At 39.6% G+C, this 17,720-nt stretch overlaps 1 protein-coding gene across 1 annotated transcript in view; it reads right to left on the bottom strand.

The window, feature by feature from the left end:
* Window positions 1–1,126: 1,126 nt before the first annotated feature.
* The window catches only part of LOC122865752 (synaptic vesicle glycoprotein 2C-like), a 45,135-nt gene continuing 28,541 nt past the window's right edge, over window positions 1,127–17,720 (bottom strand). Inside the window, exons 5-13 of the mRNA XM_044174588.1 lie at window positions 13,161–13,294; window positions 12,510–12,599; window positions 12,313–12,423; window positions 12,125–12,213; window positions 9,656–9,820; window positions 8,512–8,645; window positions 6,152–6,355; window positions 5,833–5,992; window positions 1,127–4,854 (exon numbers count right to left, since the gene is read on the bottom strand). Of these exons, the coding sequence (XP_044030523.1) occupies window positions 4,671–4,854; window positions 5,833–5,992; window positions 6,152–6,355; window positions 8,512–8,645; window positions 9,656–9,820; window positions 12,125–12,213; window positions 12,313–12,423; window positions 12,510–12,599; window positions 13,161–13,294 (1,271 nt within the window). The 3' untranslated portion in view covers window positions 1,127–4,670. The remainder of the gene's footprint in view (window positions 4,855–5,832; window positions 5,993–6,151; window positions 6,356–8,511; window positions 8,646–9,655; window positions 9,821–12,124; window positions 12,214–12,312; window positions 12,424–12,509; window positions 12,600–13,160; window positions 13,295–17,720) is intronic.

Here is a 17,720-nt window from a genome sequence, read left to right as displayed (position 1 = left end):
AAATCTAAATTTGCCAATGGTACGATTTTGTTAATATTGTACTAAAATTTCTGATAAAGGGTCTGAACTGTGTTTAAGAAAATCGACTACTTTTTAAGGTAGCAGTAACCCTACTGAAGTGTTACTGACACTATATCCTCACAGCTCTGCAGGCTAATATTCTGTCGAAAGAAAAGATAATTTCTCCAATGACACCATGAAGTATCACATTTAATCGGTGTCACGAACATCAGTACTGATGAAGCCTTGACATTCACAAGGACAGTGCGTATCTGTAGCAGTAAGTGAAAACAGAACTTTTTTATAGCCACGCTGGGATTTTGGCTCCAGGGATGGCAATGTCGGTTGGTCAACCCATAGAGCAACACTTAATCCTTCAGTTTATCAGAAAAATTCACCATTACCTGGTTTTCACGGGACAGGAAGGGTATGAAAAATTCTGAAGAATAACTTAATCTGTCTGATGAATGTAGTGGATGCTGTATTACACCACTGTGGAATAGTATTACAAGGATGCATTTGTTTATTTTCTTGGTAAAAATGACACATTGTCCCATTTTATACCTTATTTCTTTAGATGTCGTGTCTGACTTGGCTTCTAACCAACTTCACTGCTAAAATGAACGCTTAGTTTCTGACTTCAAGTGAGACTGTAACTTTTGAAAGAAGAATTAACACAATCTTCCTCAGGGATTTTGATGCTATGTTTGACCTGTAGCTCCTGGTGGCTAATGTTAGCAAATGCTAGCAAACCGCAAGATATTGATGTAACTGGCTCTTGTCTACTTGTTTTAGCTTGTACCATTATCTTGTAACCTTCCACTTGTAGCCACAGTCCAGTAAAAGTTACAGTCTTGCTGTGTTCAAATGGGCCAGAACCACCACTGATATCACATTTTAAACTAAAACTAAGAATCTCTGTGACCTTTCCTCTAAAATGGCCTCAAAAACACTCAAACAGAAGTTAGTTATAAAATGAGGCTCCATTACATTCTTTGAATAACTCATAAAACCTGACCGACCTACAAGCCTGTCTTGGTTAAGTTTGTGTAAATGGTGCCATCTGCTGGTGTAAGTGGATGCAGCCATACTTAGACTGAACAAAACAAACAAAGCCCCACAGCTGTTCAAATGAAACTCTTTATTCAACATGTAGACACCAGAGGAATCCACCTTTACACTGCATTCACTTGAGCCTTTTCTTATCAAAATAAATCATATCAAGGACAGGTAATTGTTTTTTTTGTTTTTTTTTACACACACCTCCATATATGATTTGACAGCAGAGGTTTTCAAATCTGAAAGTCACAACACCGGCAATTTCATTTCTGCTTCAGTGACTTTACAATAGTGATTCATCTGACTGTAAACCTTCCCAACAGCAGATCTGACCAGACTAGAAGTCAACACAGTACAATGAACACCTGCCCACAACAAAACTCACAATACACAAGAATGATACATTCACCTTTGACCCAGGAATCACATGACATGATGTTTCCCCCCACAGAGGAACAGCGAAGACACCAAAATGGAAGAAGCACACACAACAGAAGGACTTCAGTAGCAAACATGCAGGATTTCTTTTTGGAAACAGTGCCGTATAGTAAGTTTGTTCAGCACAGGTGGAGGTGTTTGGTGGAAGGGATGATGCAGACGGACAGAAATAAAGCATAAAACATACTCAACAGGAAACCAGATTCATAACTTGAAACAGTAATCTTAAAAGGAAGTAGCTGCATGTAGGAGGTCATGCACTGCACGCATTTGCTTTCAAGAGTAAGATAAATGATATAAGCCTTAGAACATCACATACTGTATGTTGACACTAAATATCATCATCATAAAACTGATTCGAAAGTAACTGAATGAAACAGTACTGTACGTTTGTATAACTGAACAAACCCAGAAGAGACCATGTTACAGGTTTTTATTTTACAAATGTCCTAATGCATTTGAACATCACAGCACTGACACTGTAGCAGCAGGAGTCCCATTCAATAGAGGTTTTAAAGGGTTTGTTCACCCAAATCACAAAAACCAGAGTTTCTTATTTAGCTCAAGTGGTATCTAGCCACGTAGATAGTTTTAGTTTTATTTGCCCAGATATCCGTCTCTAAGATTACTGCCTCTACCTCAGTACAATGGAGGTGAATGGAATTTTGTTTGTGGTGCTCACAGCAGTAAAAAATGTAATTTGAAAAACTCAGCGGCATTGTGTCTTTTCAGAAACAACTCTGGATAATTCACAGACCTCACTCTTAACAGTTTTCACTGAATCTACTTTCTACCAAGGAAATATGAAAACTGTTGACAGTGTGTTCTGTGGATTATCCAGTGACATGTTGCAGTTTTTAGCCACAGAAGCGACATTGTTCTAGGGATGGCAATGTCGGTTGGTTGGTCCACCACTTTGGTCCAGACTGAAATATCTCAACAACTATCGGATGAATGGCCATGAAAGTTTGTCCAGACATTCATGGTGTCCAGAGGATGAATCCTACTGACTCTGGTGATCCCCTGACTTTTCATCTTGTGTTCCGATGAGGTTCACATTTACTATCTGCATGGCTGGTAAATATGTTTTTTTGAAATTTGGGTGAAGTGATCCTTTAAGCATGGCTTTTAATTTCACTTTATCACATAGTTCAAATACTCCAAAAAACCCCAGTTCCTTGGTATAGAAAAAAAAAACATGAAAAAAAAACTAAACTTGGCTTTCTACATATGAGATGGTCACTGTATCTTATAAGGGTTTGTCTGGACACACAGACACACACACATACACACACATACACACACACACACACACACACACACACACACAGCATTATCAAGAGATAGACCAAAAAAAGCAGGACAGAGTAGCAAAGCTTCCAGCAAGATTTGAGAGAGAGGCACAACATTTGAGAAAGGCCTTTGAGTTTTGGAGGGAGCAGCAGCAAGAGGACAAGACTAGATGAGAGACACTATGAGGAAACCAAGACAGTGAGACAGAGAGAGAGAAAAAAACAAGGGGAAGAGCAGAATATAACAGCAGAGTATGAATTCTTCTTGACAGATCGGATTGCAAAGCCCGTCATGGGGAGCTCGGTACCACGAGACGACACACAACACGGACACGAGAGAGGGAGAGAGGAAGCATTCAGACAAAAGGTTTCCAATCTCAAAAGTCTCTTACTGTAAAAAGCAGAAAATGTAAACTTCTTTTCACTTTAGAAATGTAGCTGCTGAAGTTGCCATTTTTGACTAAACTACTATATCGTTAGAGATTATTTTTTCCTATGGCCTTGTCATTCTTGCAAATTGCAGCAAAAGGCTTGAACATCATCAACCATTAGTGGAATACTGATCACAGGTTTAGAAACTGAGGTCAAAAGCACCTTCAATGTTTGGCCTACAAACATAAAAGCACACTGTTGAAGCAATAAATAACATACTTAAATGACTAAATATATAGATATACAAGCATAATCACATCCACACTGTTACAAAATGATTTGTATTGTATTGTAAGGAATAGTTCGACATTTGGTTGAACTATACACACTTATTTACTCTCTTGCTGAGAGCTAGATGAGAAGATTGATACCACTCTCATGTCTGTATGATAAATATGAAGCTACTGCTAGCAGCCAGTTAGCTTAGCTTAGCATAAAGACTGGAAGCAGAGGAAAACAGCTAGTCTGGCTCTGTCCAAAGGTAAAATCTAGCTACCAGCAACTCTAAAGCTCACTAATTAACACGTTACACCTTGTTTAATCCGTACAAAAAAAGAGTGTGAAAACAATCAATTGTGGTTTTACCGGCAGTCTCTGCCTGTTGCACAGCACCACAAACTTACTTCACCTGACCAAGAAATAGTCCAAGCACATAGCCCCTCATAAAAGCACAACTTGTTGTTTATATAACTTTCCTTTTTTTGTAAAGTATTTAATGAACAAGATATAATGTGTTAATTAGTTGTAGAGCTGTAGAGGTGCTGGTAGGCGGATTTTGTTACTGTACCTTTGGACAGAGTCAGGCTAGCTGTTTCCCCCTGCTTCCAGTCTTTAAGCTAAGCTAACCGGTTGCTAGTGGTAGCTTTGAATACATTTCCCAAAGTGTTAAACTATTCCTTTAATCTGAGCAAGACTGAGAAGGATTTGGAAAGGGAAGGTTGTCAGAAGTCTAAGCCTTTTGCAGCTTTGACACACGCATTTGCATGTGTGAAACAGCCCATGGTAGATAATGAGCTGCTGATATACAGAGTTTTATCACCACTGATAATTCTAACTGTTTAATTGGTTCTGAATAGTAGCCTTTTCATCTTGAGATACTGCAAGAATGCCCAGGGCTTTGGCAACCAGCCATGACACTTGGTACATTTCGAACCTTTGATTGTAGTCTTCAAACTCTTTATATCTACAGCTCATTGTTAACTTAAATTGCATTTCAGCATCCTTTATTATTTACCAGGTATTTCACTCCGAAAAAAGCGAAAAATAATCACTTGTCCTGTACTTGAGTTTGTGAACATTGTCAACATTATTTATTAAATAATAAATACAAGAAGGGTGACAGCAAAGCCTGTTTCAGTGATATTCAAATAAATGATGCTCCATTAATGAATGATTACTCAGTAAACGGAGTAAATACCTGGTAAACAACATACTGTTCTGTGTTGAGGTTTACATGAGGACATTGGCGCGTGTGTCTGGCAGTCGGAGCCCCACAAGCCCGCCGCCAACCAACACAGACGATGCCAGCAGGATGGGGATAGCCTTGGTGATGCCAACCAGTGAGCCAAAGATCAGGTTGCCCAGCACCGCTGCCAGCTTACACATGGCATTACAGAAGCCAAAGCCTGTGCCCCTGAAAACAAGGAGACAAGGAAGACACAGAAGAGGGAGTCAGATATATATGTATATGTCATTTCATTTCTGGAGGCCTCGAAGTAGTTACTATGCTGCAGTATTTTATTTTCATATCTACAACAAACGTTTTCTAATACTTGTTCAAGCATTGTGGTTGTTTAACACTCCTTATTTACTGATACAGAATGTTCAGAACGTATCTGGCCGGGCTCAGAGGATCCAATGGATTGGATCTGACTGGATGTTTTCCAGGCTTAAATCTCACATCGAAGACTGAGCTCATGAGATGTTGTCTGGCTTTTACAACAGTATTAGAGCCAGAGTTTGGAGAAAAAACAAACCTGAGACTTTGAGAACTAAGTCCAAATATTTCAAGAATAAATTTGCAATGTCATAATACTTCAAGATTTTAATACTCATATAGATAATAATTAATACAGCATTTTAACAGGTGAAAGCAGTCTGTCAGATGAGGGATGTGAAAGACTGAAGTTAAAAGTTTCACCAGTAAACAGCAGAGATTTCAGGATACTGAAATCAAATGAAATTAAATGACATTATTTATCAGGTCAAATAACCAGATGTGTTTAGAAGCAGTGGTAGTAGTAGACTTTTTTCTCAAAAGAGTTTGACTTGAATCTCGAAATCTCAGATTTCACTAACCGTTAGCCGTAGGCTTTTTCAAAACTAGTTGATGAATGATTTGACTAAAATCTTTCTCCTTGGTCAACCCAAAGTACAAATTTAGCAAAGTGAAAGTTGCCTTTTTTATTAGCTTTGTTCTGGATTGATATAATGAAAATTTTATACACATATGGGTTTGTCCAGTGATACAGGACAGATGCCCTAGTGTTATATTACTGATAAGGGAAGTGTAATAATGCTATATACGTTTAAAATGCTTTATATATACTTTATACATTCATTAAAGCTAATGCTGTAACTGAGTTCTATATGTAGTGAGTGCAGCACTCACCTCCTGTCTGTTGGGTACAGCTCAGCAGTGACCACATCCAGGGAGTTCCAGGCAGAGATACTGAGGCCGTTGTAGAGACAGAGCATGAAGATCATCATCGACTCACTAGTGCCAAACCAAAGGAAGAAGCAGCTGATGCCTGACAGCACCATGGAGCCTCCTGCATGACACAACACGACACATCTTTTACATCTCAGACACAAAATAGCCTCAATTACGTCACCAGAGGTCACTGCAGATACACCAACTGAAGCTATTCGTAGCCCAAACAAAAAGTCGGAGCAGGTCCTCAACGACCAGAGAGATGGTTATGTCATACCTAACATGCTGAGACGTCCTATTTTGTCCATGAGGAGGGCAGAGACAATGTTTCCAGGCAGCACAGCCAGCGTTCCCAGGAAGTTGACAAAATAGACCCAGTAGGCACTATAATCATCATCAAATGTCATCTGACAACCTGTCTTGTTGTGGTGGAAGGAGCTGTTGATCACCCTTGAATTTGTTAGTTTGGTGTCGTCAATATCTGTAAATGTGAGAGACAAGAGCACAGTTTTCACACTGTGTTTTAATAATGCATTAGGATAAGTTTTTATCTGCCTGGCACCTTCTACAGTTAAAATAGCAAAAACGCATCTCTTTCCGTGAGTTTAAATCGTTGCTGCAGAATCTAAATGTTCTGTCTTCTGTTCTGGCTCCAGCTGATGGGGTATATTAAATCCTGGATGTGTTTATCTCATTAATTAATTAATTTTTTCTGGGGGTTTAGTTTGGTCTTATTATTTTTTAATAATGGTTTTAGTCTCTTCTTAAGTTCTTTGAGGTGCAAGGCTAGATAACTGACCAAACAAAGCAGGCAACTGCCCCAGGGCCCCTGACTCCCAAGGGACTCAAAAGTCCCAGGTTCACTGCGTGTCAAATGGTTTTGGTAATTCGATTAATTCACCACTAAAGTACAATAAAGCCCAATCAAATTTGATGAAGAGCCAATTTTGGCTCAAGTTTGGGTTCTTCATCAGGTACAGAGGTATCAAGTTTGATATCAAATTTGATACCTCTGTACCTGACGAGGAACCAGTTTGGGCTTGGAATGTACTTTCTCTAAAGGTAAAAAAGTTAAAAATCTTAAAGAGAGCATTCTACGGTGTTGCAAGTCTTTGGGCAGCCTAATTCTATTATCTTGAAGAAGACATGGTTTGTAAAAAGAGATTTTTAAAGGAGCAGTTTGACATTTTGGGAAATGTGCTTATTCACCTGCTAGCCTTGCTCTGTCCTGGAGTCTCTGCTGGTTGCCTGGCAACTTTGTGGTGATGTAAAGACTCCAGGAAGTAACTGTCCACCGACCGAGAAATAATCATACTACCAAGACATATTGTTTTTCCACTTTTGTTTTTGTACAGATTAAACAAACAAGATATAACATGTTAATTCATAAGCTTCTGATGTGCTGGTATGCAGATTTTTTTTTTAAACTTTGGACAGAGCCAGACTAGCTGTTTCCCCCTTCTCAACTATATGCATGGGATACTAATAGTACATACTCTACAAATATTGTGTACAGTTTAAATGTCTGCGTGCTCTCTCCCTAAATAGAATTGGTGTATTAATAAACCTCAGCAGCTGCAGCAAAGAGAAAACATTCCCTGCTCTCACGACACACTCCTCCCTCCCTTTCTCATTCTGTCCCTCCTTGTTTCTCTTTATCCTCTGGTCTCCAGAGACACGTTGCCGGGGGCAAAGAGACTTTATTTCCCATGGGGCATTACCGGCAACCTGACGTGCCCTTACTGTTTCCATGTTCAGCGCTTTCCTGAGTGCTGGAGGGAACTATTTTTCCACCCTGCGCTCCCATAAGGTCTGATTCAGCTCCAGTTCCTCTCAGAACATTTAAAATGCCTGTCCTGCCTTTCTGTTTCTTCCTGCTTGTGTTTTTGCCAGCCCCAAAATGATTGGATTGCACATTTATAACATAGCCTGGATTTATTAAAGGTTTGTTTCGGACACTGATGCAGATGCCTTGGTTCCAGTTAGAGGTCTGCATGCCCGTCGGGACCCAACTGGCCCCGACACACTGAGCTGTATCAGAGAACGTTTAAAGTGATATTGGTGTTGGTCTCGGGCTGGGGCTGGGCTAGGGCTGCCGTTTTTGGCCCGTGCAGGGCTCAAGTTCCAATGTATTTATCAAAACAAAACATGCTATGATGAATGAATCAGCAAGTGAAAGCTCACTTTGGAAGATAAAATTCAGCTGCTCACAGAATGTTTATGTACCTTAGTGGCTTAAATTTTTGCAAGCATCTCAAACATCAGATAGGTCAAAAGCATCACTCCAGGAGTGTTTGTGTGGTTAGAAATTGCCATTTTCAGTGCTCTGCTGCCCAGCCTGACTCAGTTTCTTTGTTAACTAGTCGCCTGAGTTCAGAAAGGCAATCTGCGCAGGGGCAGGGGAGGTTAAGCAGTAATTTGGTGGCATAAAGCCATAGCCATAAATGCTCAAACCCATTCTTTCTTCCCCAGAAGCTTGGACAATGGACCCACAATGAACTGTCAGAAAGAGACAGAGAGACTGAATGAGACTTATGTGTAAGGCACCTACGGTATAATAGGATTTTCTGGGGTGGAAGGAAATACCTCAGTACAGGGAACTCTGAATGTGAGTGAGTTTCACAGGTGTACGCTCACCTGTGTTGTAAAAGAAGGAGTCTACAAAGGTACAGTTTTTGAAGAAGGTTCCGACAGAGGAGACATCTTCAAACTGGCAGTTGAGGAAAGATGACTCGATGAATGTGACCGCCTTGAACTTCATACCGATAAACCTGGGAAGAGAAAGAGAGAAGCGATGGAGGCGGCAGGGGAGGAAATGAATATACTGTACATAAAAAGGATCGAAAGAATGAACCACTAAAGCAGGATTAACAGGGATTTGAAACATATTTCTGACAGCTAAGGTGTTGATACTGAATTATTTCCCTTCTCATTATTAAATGCTAAATGGATAGTTTAAAACAAAACAGATTATACTCAAAGCAGCAGAACCTGATAATTGATCAGTAATAAGAATACAATAATATAATATATGACGTAACAATCTGAAAGGGTCCATTCTGCATGATAAGTACTTTTACTTTTGATACTTTAAGTACATTTTGCTGCTAATACTTTTGTACTTTTATCTAAGTAAAACTTTAAATGCAGGACTATAGCAGATATTGCTACTGTTAAGTAAAAAATATGAGTACTTCTTCCACCTCTACTTAATGAAAGACCAGCATGTCCATCCTTTAGTATGTCCACACTGACATGACACGTTATTGATCTATATGATCTGTTGCATGCTGCTGCACACAGCATCTTATGGTATTGGATTTAATCTCTTAATAAACGTGCATCCTGGTTTCCAATGATGTTGGAAAAGAACAAAAACAGCATATTGCTGTGTCTTCTTTCTGGCCCTTGTGTAAGTGAGAATCATAACAGGAGGAGCAGGAAAAGATGTGTGTGTATTGGTGAGAGAGATAGAGGAAGAAGGAGAGAGAGAGAGAGAGAGATAAGCCTTTTAATTTCCTGGCGGTGTGGGAGATAAAGGAGGCAGGATTAATATTACCGGCAGTGGTGTGTTGTTTGGCGGAATGACAAATAGTACTGCTATCCTACAACGGGACAAGAGGCTTTTAACCACAACACTGTGGCTCACAGGTTTGGATCACAATGTATAATATTGCAGCTGATTTTCATCCTTTCTTAATCATGAATCCCTTTGTCTGTCAAACCTGGGGGGCTGGAACTCACTGGAAAATAGATGTCAGTTTGTGCACCCAGAGTTTACCTGTCATTTAGAAAGACCCCGTTTCTGTGGATCTGGTTCTCCAGAGTGAAGTTGAAGGTAAAGTCTTCAATGCACTCGTTGTTGTGAATCTTCACTCTGGAGGCGTACTCATCGGCCTGAAGGTGCTTGATGACATCCGGGAACCACACAGAGAGTCCGTAGAACCTGGACACAGCAACAGCTTCTGTAGTAAAGTGTGTAACATGTGGTCACTGAAATAGGCCACTCTAGTTCAGCTGATTCTGGTACTCGTCACTTTGAATTCATCACCACGTCTGATAATGGAAGATGCTATGATTTTGTGTGAAGTGTTAGATTTGTTGTTATATTTGTTTGCTCTTTGATACATTTGATGACATGATTTCTCAGTTCTCAGTTTATTTGTTCGATTAGCCTAGTCCTGAACTTTTAGTATATGATCTGAGGCTTAATATAACATGTAGCAATCGCAACTGAGGACATGGATCCATACGGAAAAGATTTTCATAGTTAAGGAATGGATTCCGTTTCAGAGCAGCCAATCACATCTCTTCTGATGATGAAAAATTCTCCTGACAGGGTTGCCCCTGTGGTCTTTGGTATTAAGGCCCAGTCACACCAGCATTTAAAATGTTAAAGGAGCTGTAAGCGACATTCACTGCCACTAAATGTTGCACTAGAGCACTAGCATCTCAGATCAAAACAAATGGGTGCTCAATGCACCAGATTCCATTTAGAAAAACAGTAATTTTACTTCACAGATCATCGTAAAACACAATTTATACAAAATAAAACTCACCAAAACCGTCTTTGTTAGTCTTTCCACTGTTCCAACAATCACCATCTCTGGTTTGGTCGAAATAAATCCTAAATTCATCGCGTTAGATGAGACAAAAACAGCTCTCCTCACAGACTCACATGCACGCGCGGCAGCTGCGGCTGTATAAACACAGCACAGAGAGGCTGCGATAACAACACAGGCAGAGGGGGTGTGACGTCATCCACTGCTCAGGACGCTATTACGTAAAACCAATAGCGTCATTTACAGAACCTTTAAGATTTTACAAGGAAATCAATCAATCATTACTTGCAGGGGTGAAGTAAATGTGCATGAATTTTTTCAAGTTCAACTTTGGACCACAAATGCATGCCAGTGACCAATAGCAAGATGTCTTGACAGTGCTGATCTTTGAGGGAACAGGGAGTCCAAAACAGCAGAATCTATCATAGCTTATTAGCTGTGTTGCATCATTAGTGAATAGTCTATACAATAATTCTGTCTTGAATGAAATGGTGCACAATGGTGAACACAATGCCAGAGAGGAGTAAACAACCCAGTATAGAGAAAATAAAAGTTCGGAGAGCTATTGTGACTGAATAGTGCTAGTTAGCCAGCCACAGTAGTTTACCAACTAGCCCTGTGAGCAGTCACTAAGCTTCTTGAACCAAATATTTCACTACGACGTGCAGGTTATTTTGACTGTGACACTTTCTGGTGTGACCAGGCCTTTTTCAAAGACTGTTTTTCACACACACATGAAAATGCTGTATATTCCCAAACATGCTTATGTATTCAGATCAGTACAACATACATTTTGTGGTGGGGAAAAAGTCTGCAAAAGTCCAGAAGTCTGTTGTTTGCTGCTGTTTCCTCCTCTGGATTTGACTCTTTTCATGCAGTGCAATGGTCGCAGTATCATATATGCCTGAGGTGGTTCTGAGCAACATATTCATTCACTCATTGTTCACTCATTCTCTGAATTTGATAGTTTATTGCAGCACTACCAACTAGTGAATTTGTGACTGCATTTTACATCATCTTAATTAACTCTGGTGTCAAAGCAGCTAAATGTGTGTGTGTATTTGTGTATGTAAATGTTGGTACATGTCTAAAAACAGGGGGTTGCATGAGTCAGAGAGAAATGACACATCTGCTCATTGTGTAAATGGCTGAGATGTACATCTCCAGAGGAGAACAGGGCAAGATGTTGTCAGCGGTGCAGCTAGTTTATTCGAATTTTTGAGCTGGGAAGTCAAATTAAATAGGAAAGGAAACAATCCTGAACCTGTTCCTGTGTTGGAGCAAGAAGCAAGAGTCACAAAACAACAGACAAGACAAAGAAAATTCCAAAAAATTAAGACAATATCAACAAAATGAAACCAGAATAGACCCCATAAGGGGTAAAACTGTACGTGCTGTAATTCATTAAAGCAGCCTGCGGAAAAAAAGCCACATGACACCTTCTCTCAAATAGGGTCTCGCTTTCCAATCTAACCTGCCGACATTCATCAAGAGGATATAAGTGAGAGAGCATCTGCCTCAGTGCTAAGTACTTCATTGAAACTGTTAATGGAAAGTAGTGGTGGTGACTCAGTTAGGTCTTACAGAGGGCTCCATTTAATTTAATGTGATGGAAGCATAGAATCACAATATAGAGAGCTGTAGAAGTAGTGCTGCAGATGAAAATCTGTGCACAGAAAATCTCTTACCCAAAAGACAGAGTAAACCAGACTGCAGCCAGTTTTATAGTGTTGTCTTTCACTGGGTAGTTGAAGCATCTCATAAAAGTCAACCAGATCTGTTATAAAAGGGAAAATATTTTTACTCAATTTAAATCGTAACAACCATAAATATTCTGTATAAAACGAACCAGAACCAAAAAAAAAAACAATCATACTCCTCTGAGTTCAGCCTTGATCTTGAAGAGGACCTTGAGTGCGGGGTTGGCTGACTCATTCTGCATCTCCACCAGCTCATCCAGCTGTTTGGGGATTTTTATCCTGTTCACCTGCAGGGGGAGACACTGATCTGTCACCTGCTGATGGCACTGCACCAGTAGGAAGGATGCAGATGTAGAGGCCAGAGTGTACTCACAGTGAAGACTCTCTCAGGCTCCCCACGGGCTCGCATGTTGGTGTCATGAATTTGTTTGAGCACCATCCAGGCCTCGTCATGTTTACCCATCTAAGGGACAGATAAGTAATATTATGCGCATGTATGCATACACATCAGGATCTTCCCGATTCATCCTCGAGTGGGTGGAGCCTGTCAACCATACTAGCTTTTTCCCAGTAAGTCTCTTGGATTTATACTTCTATTTATACTCTCCTCATATCATGACTCATTGACTCATCATATCATTGCTTCAATATTTCTGGGCAAATTTGACCAATGCATATTTATAGTAATTGCACAAGTCATATGTGCTTTTGAGTTGCAAATTACATTAATGCAGGGGTTTTCAAAGTCACTTCATAACAACTTCAACTCTACTGCACCCCCCTGGGGAGGTGCGCTACACTGTTTGAAAACCTCAGCATTAATGCAAAGATGCATTTGTGATATATAAACATTTTTTGGCATATATTATCTAAACATAAATGCCACACCAACAACGCCACAGGCATCCAAATTTTATTCCACACAGGTTTTGATATTCTCTGATATCCATAAGAATCACTGTCATTGTCATTAAGAGTAATAATGGGGCTGCCAGTTTCACAATATACTGTGTCTCTCTCTTACCTCCAGGTAGAAGCGGGGGCTCTCAGGCATAAAAGTGAGAGCTACCACTGCAGAGACACACGGCAGTGCACACACCACCACAAACACTCTCCAGCTGTGGAACTGGTAGGCTGAACCCATGCTGAAACTCCAGCCTGCACAAAGAAGCAGTCGCATAGAAAGACACACATATAGTCAGAAATAATGTGGTAAGGCATCAGGCCAGAGTGCAGTCCTGCTAAAATGAAAAGACATCAAACTTGAATGAAACGAACACACAAAAACTAATTTATAGCTCTTGTAATTTCAATGTGTTTTCATTCATTTATTTCTTTCCCTCAAGGTTGGACAGATGGACAAACATACATGATGTTTCTCTGCCACAAGCTAATGAAATGAATTAACCTGCAGGTCAACTACTTCCCCAGTGTCTGTGCACACAGTATCGCATCTGTAGATACATAGTCCTTAATCCCTCTCCTGTTGTCTTTCTCAATTTCACCCTGTCCTTTTCTCACCCGAATCTTTTTATTAACTGCAACAGAAATGAGAAAAGGCCACATTTCTTCAAAGAAGAGGTGTGCTTTCTGCCTGAGTAAAATATGCTTGAACTAGGTTATTACTGAGGTGTTACTAAATATTTGGGACAGCATATTTAGTCGCTAAGGTGTTGCTACTGTAGGTGGAGACTACATGGCCACTAGATTGTTGGTAGATACTTTAGGTTATTGCTAGGTTGTTGCTCTTTGCGGAAGGGTGTGGCAGAGGGTTCCTAGGGTGATCGGCGCAACTGTTAGGGCATCTCCAACTGGTTGCTAGGGTGTTCATTGAAGTTGCTATAGGGTACAGTGGCTTAAGCCTGAGTTTGAATGTTTAGCCGCCATTGAGAGAGACTCAAAAGATATTGGGTTTGAACCTTTCAGCACCATGGAGAGAGACAAGTGCTGTGTTCAGGCTTTAGATCCTGAGAAGTCTGCATCTCTAGCATTATTCATAAAGGGCTGGGATGGTCTATCCAAAAGCAGTCAAGAAAGACACAATTTCAATATGTGCCTTTGTTTAATACAGTGTTCAATCAATCCTTGTCAGCTAAAGTCAGGAAATACTAATAATTTGTGATTTCTGCCTCTCAAGTACTCGCCCGATTATATTACATTACAAAAAGTACAAAATTTAATGGGAATGTTCTATAGTATTGCGAGCCCATGGGAGGGAAAAATCACACTTACAGTTTTGGACTGTTTTGGAAAAGATGTGCGTATGTCTGGGAAATATCATTTGACCATGTTATTTTTTACCAGGTGTTTGTGTTTATGCTGTCATCAGTTAAATTCAGTTGATTATTAAGAATTAAAGAATTGAATTAAGTTGGTAAATTTCACTTCAAATAGACCGATGAAAAACCTTTGCAGGATGTAAATAATGAACGCTAGGCATACACTATATTGTCTGTTCTTTTTTGCAGCCTGATATCTTGTTAATCATTGAACATTACAGAGAAATGGAAGTTGTATTGGTTAAACATCAGAACTCATATTCCAAACTCAGTATCATGAAACGTATCCCAGGTAATCACTGGTATGTTGATGATTGTTTTTAAACTTTACAAATTGGTAAGGCGTGAATGCTCGAATGCCTCATTAGTTTAGTTCCTGTGAGGCTAGTTTTTGAGAAGGAGCCTCCAGGTCCTCCGAAATAAACGACCCACATTTGCTTTTTCATGAATTTGGCAAAAAATGAACTACATACAGCAGATGAAGCATAGCAATAAGTAATGCAAGAATCGCTAATCAGTATTAGTAGCAGTAGCGGTGCTCACTGCCACTGGGAGAGACAGAGAGCTATGTGTGTGAGAGACTATTAAAAAGTGCTGAGTCAACCAGTGACTTGTATTTCTGAATGGAGGAATGACATCTGAAGCATTTAAACTGTTATAACTCAAAACAAATATACCTAGAACGTTACACTGTGAAAGGTAGCAGACACAAATGCATATGTTAATATGAAATATATGTACACTGTGTTCAAATTATAAGAGTTACAGCAGTTTAAAAATGTTTATGTCTGTTGTCCAGTGAAGGATTTTAAATGTCAGTTGCATGAATTAAATGAATATGAAACGGTGCTATATAAATGAAATTGAATTGAATTACACTGGGAGAGAATAGGAAACTCAAACTGTGTCTGAAATGTGTCCATATTTGCTACCTAGCACACTTTGTTTACTTTCTGCCATGTTATTTGTGTTTCCAAATTCTAAGTGTAATATTTCCACACTATATAGTGTGCTAAAAATATCTCATAATGAAATGAAAATTTTGTGTCCATAGCAAGTACAATACTTTGGCTATAATAGGCCTTTTTCACAGCAGACATGTCAAAATAGGAAAAGCACAGATGTTACTAATAACATTAACAATGGCTCTGTGGGTGATATCCACAACGACATATGCTCATTCTAGCTGCCTCCACTGAGTCAAGTATATAAAAATATTAAAAAGCTGATTCAAACTACAGGATTTAATTCCAAAGGGTCACCCTCTAGAACTTTCTAGCCTAATGCCTGCTTAAGGTTTACGAGTGGCTTACAGAATTGTCCACAAGCCTTTCCATTATTCTTCATGTGAAAAAATGTTTTGCTTTATTGCAAATTCTATGAACATTATATATTAGATTGCTGGCAATAGTCATAGCACACAGATCATCAACAAGTCGCGAGTAACAACATGTGACGGAGCACTTTAAGTGTGTTTGGAGGATGTTAGCGTGTGTGTGTGTGTGTGTGTGTGTGTGTGTGGCCTGTGGGGCTGCTCCATCCTGTACCAGTACAAACCTCATTAGGGGGATTATAGCTTTAATGGACTGGAGGGGATGGCTGACTGATTCAGATACTCAGCGAGATTTATGTTCCTACTCTACAGTAAGTGAGCACGGCTGAGACACACATACACAGCACACACACACACACACACACACACACACACACACACACACACACACACACACACACACACACAATGGTGTTTCCACCACTTCGGAGGACATTACATTGACTTACATTCATTTCCTTGAGACTTATCCTAACCCTAACCACTACTTGCCTAACCCTAGCCCTAACCTTAATCCATGTCTTCACCCTAAAATTTGTGATGAGTAATACATGTCCACACACACACACACACACACACACACATCCTTGTACTTCTATTTTTGTGATGACCATCATTGACATAATGCATTCCCTAGCCCCTAACCTTAACCATCACAACTAAATATCTAACCCTAACCTAATTCTACCCTAACCCTTAAAACCAAGTCTTCAAACAGTCCTTTGAAGTTGTGAGGACCGGCCAGAATGTCCTCACTTTCCAAAAATGTCCTCACTCTGTAGGTAAAAAACGTGTTTCAGTCCTCACTATGTAGCAAGTACAAGTACACACAAACACACACACACACACACACACACACACACACTGTCCTTGGCCATTGTTCAATGCTGTGGCACACATTTTAAAGCAAAGGTGTGTGCATGAACACACACACATAGACTCACAATGGCTGCATGATTCTCTTTTGTTGGAATTTACCAGTTCTTTTACTGTATCACATTCTTAACACCTTAAAAAGAGACAAAATGACACTCACACTCAGACACACACACACACACACACACACACACACAGGCAGTTATCTGGCCTTTGTCCAGTCAATGCAAAGAGCACTGCGGCGGAACCTATTACCCACACACCACTGCATCTTGGTGAAAAAAATTGTTAAAACACTGGCATCTAATCAATTGACCTCAATTATGAGCCTCAGCCGGCACTCTAACACATCTCCCTTTAGATGGAAACATATCTTTAGGTGCTTCAGAGCCAGTTATGGCGCAAGAGACACAAATATCAGTCTCCATGTGCTTGTGAGCCTGTGTGCACACACATTCTTTTTACTCATGAAATAATAATTTCTTATTTTGGTGTTTATCCAGTAATTACTGAAGGAAAATAATCAACAAAAGGAAAATAATAATTGAAATGAATACTTAATTTAATATAGTTAATGTAAAGGGTAGGGAGAGTTTTCACTGGAACTATATTCTACCAAAGAAATAGCCCCAAGAAAACTATTGACAGTGAGGTCTGTGGATTATCCAGAGAAAAAAAGATGCTGCTGTCTAAATTTTTTAAATGTAAATTTTTCAACAGCATGAAATTCCAGTCACTTCCATTGTATTGGGAGTGGGAGCAGAAATTTCAGAGATGGATATGTCAAACCTGAACACATAAAACCAAATCTGTGTGACTAGATATCACAAGAGGTAAGTGAAAATATATGTTTTGTGTTGTTGCAGTGATTGCTTGTCACAAAGATAACAGGACATAATCAACAACAATTGGGGTTAATGAGAACAGGATTAAAATGTGATCAGAGTATCAGTACATATTAGTACATAAAATGGCACACAAATACACAAATTTGTAATTTTATGTCATTGATATCAGCATCATTGTTCACTATTCACTCTCCTGAACAGCTGTAACAGCTGTTACTGCACTTACTTTACATGAGTCTCATGTTTTA

The sequence above is a fragment of the Siniperca chuatsi genome, linkage group LG18, assembly GCF_020085105.1.
Source record: "Siniperca chuatsi isolate FFG_IHB_CAS linkage group LG18, ASM2008510v1, whole genome shotgun sequence".
In the NCBI taxonomy this organism is placed as follows: domain Eukaryota; kingdom Metazoa; phylum Chordata; class Actinopteri; order Centrarchiformes; family Sinipercidae; genus Siniperca; species Siniperca chuatsi.
Note: the sequence above shows the minus strand (reverse complement) of the source record. Positions and strands in the feature narration are given on the sequence as shown.